Source organism: Sander vitreus, chromosome 6, assembly GCF_031162955.1.
Source record: "Sander vitreus isolate 19-12246 chromosome 6, sanVit1, whole genome shotgun sequence".
NCBI classification, from domain to species: Eukaryota; Metazoa; Chordata; class Actinopteri; order Perciformes; family Percidae; genus Sander; species Sander vitreus.
Window position 1 is genome coordinate 22,424,239 of NC_135860.1, and position 12,068 is coordinate 22,436,306.

Sequence of the window (12,068 nt, forward strand, 5' to 3'; positions counted from 1 at the left end):
TACCAGCATTTGGCGGGTTGTTGGTGCTGATTTTGTAGCCTGACCACACCAGAATAGAGCTAGAGAGGGAGGAAAGGAGACTTTACACGCTTTTAAATGACAGTTTCTGAAAAATGATTTCATTTTCTGAACCGGGGCTAATTTATTTATTGTGCCTATTGTTTTACCATTCTGCCACAGAATGCAAAAACAATAGGCACGATAAATACATTAGCTCGTTATTGTATTTTATCATCCTTTGATTTATGTTATTCAATATAATTGCTCGTCATGTTGATTTGTGCTCACCAGTTTGTGTTGGGGTTAGTTTGGTTGAGATGGGTTTTTTTTTGTTTTTTTTTTATTACAAGATTAGCGGTGTTCCTTTCTCTGTTCCTTTACACGTTGTGTTTTAGCACAGTACATATACATTAAACTACTGTATTACATTAATAACAATGGGAAACAGATATGGCTTTTCTTTCAGTGTGCCGTAACACTTTATTTTCTAATGTATAAAAACATAAAAGATAATAATGTTCATTTAGAACTTGATTAAAAAAAAACATATGCGGGGATATGTGACTGAATTCAATAAGGACAATTTTTAATCACAAATATATTTTCATCATGAGTTTACTTTCCTCAACTCATTACACAGCCTAACAGTGACTTCAGGCCATGGTAAATATTACCACAACATATTGGAGAATCAAAATATGAATAGTTAGGTGGGAGTACAAGTGATTACTATTTTTATTTTATTTTGTGCAGTGGGAGGCTTCATCTTTCTTACATACTATGCGGTACAGAAGATGCCTTCTGACTGTGAAATACTTTCTGCGGTATCACAAACGTGTAAAGAGTTTCTCAGTATCTGGTGGCAAACATTTTGCTCACAGACTAGTGATGTACAACCACAAATGGCCTCCAGGCCCGTTTGCTCCGGTATTAGCTGTTAACTCCGCCGTTAGCTCTTAGCTCCGCTATAAGCTGTTAGCTCCGCCATTAGCCGTTAGCTCCGCTATTAGCTGTTAGCTCCGCCATTAGCTATTAGCTTCGCCGTTAGCGTGTGAAGCTAACACCAAAACTCGTCAACTGCTCTGTGTAACCGAAGCTGCTCTTTTAACATCCCTGCTCTGTGCATTCACATATAAGAGCAGTGCTTGTCTCCCATATCACACTAGTAACTGAACTGTCTTATTTTGTTTACAAGTTACAGATGGAGTCTGGAGATGATGCCTACTTATTATTTACGGTTTACATCTTTATACACTTCAAGCTGTTACAGCTAGCTCAGTGGACAGCCTGAGACATGCACAATAAAAAAAATTGCTTTCTGCATTTATGTTTTGCTTTTCCCTCCATTGTACCGAACCAAACCGAGATGTCTGAACCGAACCGTGACTTCTGTGTACCGTTCCACCCTTAGCTGAAAGGTGACGGTTTCTTAATTACCTCAAATCTGGTTTGCCATTTCCGTACTGTAATTTCTTGTTATTTATCGGCCCACATTCACAGATTTGATACATCTGCAATAAGATATACTGACCTGGCTGATTTATCGATAATACCGATAGTATTTAGGCGCTACTTAGCCTGGCTTGGAGTACAAAGTGAACAGGCCCTCCTAAATGTTGTTAACCCTAACGGACAGATGTCTTAAATCACTGCATTACTGTGGGCATTTTGTTTCAACGGTCATGGGCCACTGGGCTATGATGTGCTCCTGTCAATGGCGCGCCAGGAATGACAGAGTGTCTCCTAGCAACACCGGCCCTCAGATGTCAGTCAACTGCTGCCAAGGGAATCGTCCACTGAGGCCTAAAGCTTTGAGAAGGCGTCCTCATATATATATATATATATATATATATATATATATATATATATATATATATATATATATATATATATATATATACACACACACACACACACACACATATATACATACATACATACATACACACGGAAAATGTTACACACAATGGCTGCAACATTATGGTAATTACATGTCCTTACACAAAAAGTGAGGATTAAACGGTTAGTTTTTCAGAAAACCTACCACATCAACAACACCCCTTACATTGATTTAAATTGCATAATAAATCAGCCACCATTCTGCACTCTTCACTGGTCACTAAGCTCTTATATAAAACCACAAAAAATCTGTTAAGAGGGTATTCTGGTGCAGGTTACTCAGGCAGGGGTTTAGTGGTAAGTTGAGTGGTAAGCACCACCTGCAAGCTCTAACACCAGTTCATCACGATCTAGAGTGTATACAAAAGGTCAGTTAGTATTCAGCACAGCGTAGCAATCTACACTGGAGAGAGCAGAGGCGGCACACATAAAGAATAAAAACCTGAGTTTAGTGAAATTTTAAGAAAAATGCTACCCCCGTACCGCGGGAGGGTATATTTGGACTTATCGTCTGATATCCCACATCGCCGTGCCTCATCTGGACAGGGTGTCCATGCATCATCGTATGCGTTTAATATTTAATGCCAGATAAAAATGGGCCAATAGGACAAGCCTCCAAATGATTGAGGAGCTGGTTTAAGCTCTAATGCTGCATCACTGACACCAAGGACAGTAGGGCTCTCTCACAACCACCCCCACCCCCACCCACCCACACACACACACGATTTGACCAGCAAAAACAGAAAACAGACATAGCAAAGAGTAGAGAAAAAGGCAAAGTGTCTTAATGTACAAGAAAAGGACACAAAGCTGAAAGCAGAGTTTGGAGGGGGAGAGCATAAATCACGCTGATAACAGTGTGGGCAGGTCACAGCCAGAGGCATTAATAATACACACATACACACACACATGCTCGCAGAAGCAGGGTGGTAGTCCTGGGGCCGTGCTCACAACAAAACACACATCATCACCATGAGGGAGCCCTTACTTGTCTCACTGGCTCACGCACACACATGCATACACACGCATTCATCTGTCTTGGGAGATGATTTATTTCAATAGTGTGCTGGACCTGTCATGCAACAAGTAAAAGAGCTAGGGGTGGGAGAAGAGGAGATATGGGGTGGAGTGGGAAGAAAAACAAATCTCATTCCCTGCCTGCCTGTCTTTTCTGACTGAGAGGGGAGGAAGGTCTGAAGAATAGGTCAGGAGGGGGAGGGGGAGAGAGAGAGAGAGAGAGATAGGGAGAAGATGGCTCCAGTGGAAGACTCAGAATCAGCATCACTGGCTGCTTTTACAAAGCCCCCTGCCTCTTTGAGCCTGCCTCCTTTTTCTGACAGCAAATAGCTTTTCTCGTCTTCCTCCATCAGTGAGCGCAGATAGCACAGATACAGAATGCTTTCTAGCTATCTAACTCTTGGCAATCTGTTCATCCCACCCTTAGATAGTGTCCGTCTGGAAAAGGAGGGGGTAAGGGATGGACAATTGGCCAAAAACAACTCGAGGAAGGTCAAATAAATAAGGCTAAATTCAAGCAGAGCTTTAAAAAAACTTCTGAATCTACAGAAATCCCTACAAGAGGGGAAGTGAAGAGGCATCTGCAATAAAAGACAGGACCAGGGTTTCACTGAATTTGTTGTGTTGGCTTCCTGGTCCCAAGTAAATGCCATCAGGTATTGTATGCAAAGCCTGGAAAAAACAGACACATACACACACACACACACACACACACACACACACACAAAAAAACAATGTGAAGAGGCCCAAGATTGATATGTGCACAGCGTGTTATAAATCAACAAGCTTAAAATTGATTTGTGCAAAATCAATTGCAGTCCAAATCCCACGTTGGCCGCCTTTAATTCTTATCATAAATCTTCTCTCTCACCTCACACAAAAGAGCTCATATTCCTGCCACAACGGGACTCAAGTTATGGTACAGGAAGAAAGACGATCCTGTGATGAGTTTTCTTTTAGCTCCACTGATGTGTAGACCAACTCTACACGTGGGCTGTAATATACTGTTTTTGAGAAATAACCTTATTTCATTTCTTTTAACATTAAAACAGTCAGTGTGCACACAACGCAGGGCCAGGCTGATTTAACTAAGATTACTAAGAAATGTCAATATACAGGACAGTGGTTCCCAAACTTTGTCGAATGGGGCCCCCCTTCTGTAGATACTAGGGCTGTCAATCGATTACAAATTTTAATCTAATTAATTACATACTCTGTGATTAATTAATCGAAATTAATCGCATACATAATTAACGGTGCCTGAACCGATACTTTTTAAGAAAGTAATAAAAAATAAAAAAAGGGTACTAAACAACAGTTGGTGACATTCAAGAACGGCTTGTTTATTGCTATGGCCATTTGGTCAAAATTAAATGATTTAATAATGTATAACAATAACTTATTTCACTAGTAAATTGCTGTGGAACGACAAAAACAACAACCAGATAGAAAAAGGACATTTACAATAACTTCAAATGCACCACGAGACTGTAGTTTACCAGTTTCATTGAACGCACCGTCTGTGTTGTTTCTCCGACGGCAGCTGCAGATTGTTACATCCCGGTGTTGAATCCTCTACAGTAAAACACAGTCAAACTTTACACCGTTTAGCGTTAGCTGTCAGCATTTTAACCGTGTTTAATCCAGCTACTAGCTAGCGGTAGGCTAACGTTAGCTGCTGTTGAGTATAGTGTCACATGCAGCGGGGTTTGTGTTTCCTGTAACGTCTGTTTCAGAGCAGCAGAGAGAAGCGCAGACATATCAGTGGCACCAGATTTTCGTCTGTATTCAAACGTCAATATGGAATGGATTAATCTGCATTAATTTTTTTATTATTATTATTTTGACAGCCCTAGCAGATACAAACATTTTCAGTATTTAGCATCCCACAGTTTTGGAACCACTGATATAGAAGATTACATAGGACCTAACAAAGGACAGGAACGCATTGTGCTTCATTACTGCATCACTTTTCTAGGGCTGGATCCGAATATCCTTTCGTTGGGTAGGTATTCGATATTCAGTGTTGGGATTCGAATATTGAGTTTTTTTTTTTTTTTTTTTTAAACGTGCATGAAGGCTGAAATTCACTTTGGCGTTTTGTAGGGATTAAGCTGCTAGCTAAATGTCCGCTACAAGCAAGCAGTCTGATGTGTGTAGAGGTCTGAATGGTTATACTGTAGCAGCCTGGTGTCGTTTCAGGCGACAAGGTAAAGATAGTACAGCTGTGCATAAACTCCGGCAAAAACGCAGGTCTTTCTGTTTGTTTTGAATTCCTGCGACAAAACGTTGAGTCCGATTCACCTTCTGGATAAAAGCAACCCAACGTCACCCTGCGGTGGACAATCAGATAACGTTAACCGGCTACCAGACTCGTCAGTCCGTATCGCGGCGTGCGAGTCTCGTAACGTTTACAGTAACAGGAAACATCACAACCTCCATCACTGCTCCAAAAAAAGTTTTTAACACTATGAAGGCAAAAAAACTAAACACAAGCATTGAACTGCCCGGGATGACTGTGTCCTAGCTTCGTCTCTTTTCTCTCTTTTTCTCCATGAAATAAAGCTGCCTTCAGGTGCGGTCGGAAATGTTGGTTTCCTCCGCCGCTGCCACCGCTGCTTTGAATATTCGCTGTTGAAAAGCACCCAACCTTCGAAGCTCAAAAAAAAAAATGGTATTCGGTACAGCCCTACACTTCTCAAACAGAATAGAGGCTGCTAATTCTTGTAAGCTGTTGCAGTTAAAGATTAATAGCATTTGATTGAATCTGATTACAGTATTCAAACAGCTTACTAAAATCTGAATACATTCAAATCCCTTAACGTTCATCTTTTGAAGAAAATGACTGACGCTAAATATTCCGCTGAAATCTGTAGGCTGAGAGGACAGAAACGGTTTTGAGTGGCCTTAATGATGTTCACAACCTTGATAATGAGAGGAGATAAGATAGAACTTAATACGTCGCAAAATACATTTTTGTGCCAAAGATGCTCTGTATACGTAGTAAAATAAATGTTCATAGTAGCAGCAAATATTAAAAGGTTGATTAGGTATGCATCAATTGATGTGTTACAGAGGGGACGATGATCTTTGGCTGAGGCTCAGTCCTCGACACAGCGGCTGCGGGTTTGATTCCGACCTGCAGCCCTTTGCTGCACGTCATTCCATTTCAATTCCATTTCTCTTTATATTAGTTTTTATGGTAAGTGGAAGTCTGCCATTCCCACGCTGGATTCAAATTGCCTTCAAGTGCTCAAGGGATTCACAGGAAACAACACCGCATGTAATCCATTGTTATAGTTTTTAAATTGTATCTTATTGATAACAGCCCCACAGTTTACTGTTCACTCTCCTAATGCGTATCAGATGTATGTATGTATAAGTTGCTGCTAATGTAAACCCAACATTTCATACGGCTGCTGCTTCACATTCAAAGCATTCAACTGGAGAAAATGTGAGTGGCTATTATTGTGAAGTGGTCACAGTAAACACAAGGGGGGGAAAAAGAAAGAAAATGGTCCCGTTCAGTGTTCTTATTCCATCTGCAGATCATTTTTAACATTTTCAAGGGAGTAATTGAAAAAGAAGAAAACGCAAGGTAGACAACTTTACCCATTGTTGTGTGGAGCAGTGCCCAGCATGAAATCAGATTGCGGCTGCAATGATTTCTGACTGACTTACAAGTTTGTTTGGCCGTGCTGTAAACACTCAGTTGCTTTTCTGTGGTAGGTTCTTAAAGAAGCTGCTCAATGAGGGTCTAATGAAGTATCCTTGGGTTTCACCAAAACAACCAGGACTGAAATCTTAAGGATTACAACTTAAAAATACCAAGTAAACCTAAACTGTAGATTATGTACTAAGCAGTGATAGAACCACACAGTAGTTTGTAACTGTACTGGACAGATAGGAGCATACAGTATGTCTCTACACTGGGTAGTAAGTAATCTCTGGTGTCTGTGTGTGTTACAGCTGATCTGTGTCACATTATTCAGTGTGAACACCTTCCTGATAAGGCCTGGACGATTCGGGGGAAAAATATGAATCACGATTTTTTTAAGCTTAGAATTGATATCACGATTCTCTGCCACGATTTATTTTCTTATGTTTATTGCACACATGAACCATGACAAAACAAACTGACAGTACCAAACATATATATTTTTGGGCACCTATAGCACATTGCGCGTCACCACAAGCCTGTAAACATAGAGGCTTCAATGAATAAAGAAAAGAAAGTACATACTGGCCATTGAAGTACAGTAGGCTACCAGAAATAGAGACATAACACATTGAACTAAATATGGCCCTGATACATAGCCTGGTCCTACCAGACTCTGGTACATTTCATTTGTACAGAGAGTCTGGCCTCTCTCCATTGACAAGTGTTAACTTCTTTGAAGGCGGGTACTCTGTTGAAGTTTAAAACTATTGGATCTGCCATAGCCAATCGCTAACGTTTGGTCGTGACGTATGTCATGCGCATGTGCAACAAGAGGGGAGACCGACAACAACTATGGGCTTATATTTAGCATTAGCATCGCTAGCGTTAGCCTTAGCCAACTCCTTCACCACTAACGGAGCGAGCTGGAAAATCTAACTTTTCCCGAACCCCGTGGGGAGGAGGGCCACAACATCATGGCCACCAACACAACTCAGCAAAGATTGTTCTTGCTCGGGCTTTAACTTTGGGATATTCTGCAGCGTTGCTGCCACAACGGACCGAGTGGCTTCGCTCGCATCTTTCTAGTGCACGTCCTCAACGTCATCGTTCTCAGGCAGTTCCTCTGTTCGCTGATTGGACCTACAAATATTTGACCGGAGAAAACCCAAGAATATACTGCAAACCCAGACGGAGTACTGAAGGGAAATGAAAATTGAGCGTCAGGCCTTGTGCAGGCCTATTCCTGATGAGCCCAGGCATAAGGACCGGTGGCAAGTGGCCACTGCTAAAAGAAATGTTAAAATGAAAATAATTTACACATACTATATTATCTGCCTTTCCCCAGAACTTTCAAATCACAATCCCAAAATGTTGTGTAAAAAAGGTGCTACACCTGTTCCTTTATTCATGGTACAGGACTATGACCAGCGTCTGACGTAAATCATACATCAGAATAAATGAACAAAGCCTTTTTCAAACACACAGGCAGTTGTGTGATCTCAGTGGGTGTTTAATGGAACCCGTCGCTGTGCAGCACTCCATACTGGTGGCAACAGCAGCCACTGAAAGCTCTTCAAAAGCAAGGAAACAACCCAACACTACCAGACAGCAGTGGTGATGCTGTCTGTGGGAAACCCTCCAGCTAAACCTCCGACAGTCGGGTCATGACGCAACACAGCAGCAACTGCTGCATATCAACGCATTCAGGTGAAACGTCTTTCATAACTCTGCCCGCAATAGACACCTTTCCTTCAACAGTCTGAATCCAAATGAGGCCACACACTAAACGGCTCGCGACTGTTTTTAATTTAACTGCTGCGATTAAAAATGTTTGGTTGATAAGGCTGAGAAAATGAATTACGAAAATCTCATTAGGAGGTCTAAATAATACACATTGAGGTGAAATATTTAGATTTTAAATTAGGGCCCGAGACTCTAGGGCAGCTTTAATGAGCAAGATAAAAGGAAGGAAGCAGCTGGCAGGTTTACGTCCTGCTACTGCGTTCAGGCACACCAGGCAAATAGGCTGCTTTGTGTCCAGTGCAGCGTAGGGCAGGAGAAGGGACAGCATCAGTGCATGGCAGTGAAGCAAGTTTGTCCTCTGCTGTTTATACTGAGGTACTACAATGTGTAGGCTGTGTGGAGTTCAATTCAAGATGTATTACAATGTACTTGTTAGAGATCACTGGTCAGAGATTAGGAACACATAGAAGCAACAATCAGTTTAAAAGTAAAACACAAGATCTGTTAAAAATGGGTAATAACAGAAAAGCAACAAGCCATTAAAATTGTTCAAAAACCACAAATCCAGAAACAAATGTCTCACGCATGTGTTTGTTCCCAACTGCCAAAAATAGGCTGAAAGATAACATCTTTCGCAATAATGTTTTATATAATAATTTGACTAAACCAGAGGAGTGCCATATCAGCAAAATTGTCAGTTGTCTGTAGTTTGAAAACATGAAATGTGAGCTGGTGGGGGAAATAAGAATCAAACCTTGTTTAATATAAACAGAGGGCAAAATTGACCAACAACCTGACAAATAACTCTTTCCAAGTGGGATCTCTGCTATTTATCGTTATTTGTAGGGCTGTCAAAATAAAAAAATAATATAACGCAGATTAATCCATTCCATATTGAAGTTTGACCCGGAGCCGTTCTAGCCACCATTCGACTGTAAAATGAAGGAGGGAGACGAGAATGCGCTGCCTGGATCATTGATTGGAACATTTACATCTTCTTCCTGAATAGGGTTGGGTACCGAAATCCGGTGCTAATATGGCACCGGTGCCTTAACGACCGGTATCTACCGGACCGAATAGCAACGCGGATTTTGGCGCCTCATTTCAGTGCCACCGATATGTCTGTGCTTCTCTCGGATGCTCTGAAACAGACAGGCAACAGAAACATCGCTGCATGTGACGCTAGTTAACACTATACTCGAGCTTGCTTGTAGCGGACATTTAGCTAGCAGCTTAATCCCTACAAAACGCCAAAGTGAATTTCAGCCTTCATGCACGTTTAAAAAAAAACCTCAATATTCGAATCCCAACACTGAATATCGAATACCTACCCAACGAAAGGATATTCGGATCCAGCCCTAGAAAAGTGATGCAGTAATGAAGCACAATGCGTTCCTGTCCTTTGTTAGGTCCTATGTAATCTTCTATATCAGTGGTTCCAAAACTGTGGGATGCTAAATACTGAAAATGTTTGTATCTACTAGGGCTGTCAAAATAATAATAATAAAAAATTAATGCAGATTAATCCATTCCATATTGACGTTTGAATACAGACGAAAATCTGGTGCCACTGATATGTCTGCGCTTCTCTCTGCTGCTCTGAAACAGACGTTACAGGAAACACAAACCCCGCTGCATGTGACACTATACTCAACAGCAGCTAACGTTAGCCTACCGCTAGCTAGTAGCTGGATTAAACACAATGGTTAAAATGCTGACAGCTAACGCTAAACGGTGTAAAGTGTGACTGTGTTTCACTGTAGAGGATTCAACACCGGGATGTAACAATCTGCAGCCGCCGTTGTCAGAAACACACAGACGGTGCGTTCAATGAAACTGGTAACCTACAGCCTCATGGGGCATTCAAAGTTATTGTTAATGCCCTTTTCCTATCTGGTGGTCGTTTTTGTCGTTTTGTCGTTCGTTATTGTTATAACATTATTATTAAATCATTTAATTTTGACCATATGGCCTTAGCAATAAACAAGCCGTTCTTTAATGTCGCTGACTGTTGTTTAGTACCCTTCTTTTTTTTACTTTCTTAAAAAGTATCGGTTCAGGCACCGTTAAGGCACTGGGAAAAAATTATGTATGTGATTAATTTAGATTAATTAATCACAGAGTACGTAATTAATTAGATTAGTTTTTTTTAATCGATTGACAGCCCTAGTTATTTGCATTATTTTATTCTAACCCTTTAAATGTTAATCAAATCAGTGTTTCAGTACGGACCAAAAAAGTAACACTTTCAGAATATTTTAAATCAAGAATTAGTCGAAAGGCTTAACTCAAACTTAATAGATTGTGTTTCAAAGAAGGCACATCGACCCTTTGGCAGGGCAAATATTACATTTATAACTGTTAACGTTACTGAATTAAAAACATTACTATGGTTACCACAGTTTAGTGACTGTAGCCTAATGTCAAGAAACATAGCGTTAATGCTTCCGATTATGAGCACGGCTAACAAATGCCTCCTATTAACATTTTTCTTTTGTGGTATATAACGCTTGCGGAAGCATCGTTAATCTATGGTGCTCCCTTAAAAGGTCCCATGGCATGAAAATTTCACTTTATGAGGTTTTTTAACATTAATATGAGTTCCCCCAGCCTGCCTATGGTCCCCCAGTGGCTAGAAATGGCGATAGGTGTAAACCGAGCCCTGGGTATCCTGCTCTGCCTTTGAGAAAATGAAAGCTCAGATGGGCCAATCTGGAATCTTCCCTTTATGACATCATAAGGGGAAAGGTTACCTCCCCTTTCTCTGCTTTGCCCACCCATGAGAAAGAGAGAGACATCATGGCTTGCAAACAAGCGAAGCATGGCAGTTGGTCAAGGCCACACCCCCACCTTGCCCCCCCCCTCTCCTCCTCAACAACATTTAAAGCTACAGACACAGAAATGGCACATCCTAAGGAAAGCTCACTGGGGCTGGCTCTAGTGGCTGTAATTCTGCACCAAGGCTGAATTTCAGGAAAGAGACTTCAGATACAGTATTAGGGTACCACTAAGGCCTATATAAAAGAGACTTCAGATACAGTATTAGGGGACCACTAAGGCCTATATAAAAGCATCCAAAAAGCAGCATGTCATAGGACCTTTAATACAGACGAGCAGGGAGGTCCTGGTTTTAAAATGAAACGCCTCTTTAGCGTCCCAAAAGCTAGCTTAACACCAGCTAATTTAGCTAAAATACAACCACTGCTAGCCTATTATTAGCCGGTTGGGAGGTTGTAAACAACAAATATGATCCGTTTGTTAGTAATGTATTTGTTTAAATAACGCAATATGTAGCTACTACAGGCATCAGCTATGGGACTAAACAGTAACGTTACACACATTGTGTCCGCCATGATGATGCTCACACTTAGCTGCTAGCATCCTCCTCTGGCAGCACTTTGGAACCAGTTTCTCTGCCGATCGCCACCGGAATTCAATACGAAGCTAGCTACACAGCACCGTAGTAACACTTACCAGTCCCTCGATTTGGATCTGTTTGACAGGAGAGTCCAAAGTGCCGCCTGTAGAAGCCATCACGGCGCTTGTTGCTGTACCAGACTCTTTACGTGAAGCCATCTTCAAAACGCCGCACGCGGAAAAAGGGAGGAAAGTGTTCGTTGACGGACGTTTCCGGTAAAGATGCGTCCGTTTTCCTGTCCGCATAAAAACAAGGGCTACGCGTTAAGTTCCCCCTTTAGCTGCGACCATAGTATATAAGAAGGCTGCGACAAGTGGATTGCAACAACTC

General features: G+C 41.3%; 1 protein-coding gene across 1 annotated transcript in view; it reads right to left on the reverse strand.

Moving 5' to 3' along the window:
* LOC144519922 (eukaryotic translation initiation factor 3 subunit H) overlaps positions 1-11,930 on the reverse strand; it is a 67,137-nt gene extending 55,207 nt beyond the window's left edge. Inside the window, exon 1 of the mRNA XM_078253452.1 lies at positions 11,795-11,930. Coding sequence (XP_078109578.1) covers positions 11,795-11,896 — 102 coding nt within the window. The 5' untranslated portion in view covers positions 11,897-11,930. The remainder of the gene's footprint in view (positions 1-11,794) is intronic.
* Between the last annotated feature and the right edge of the window lie 138 nt (positions 11,931-12,068).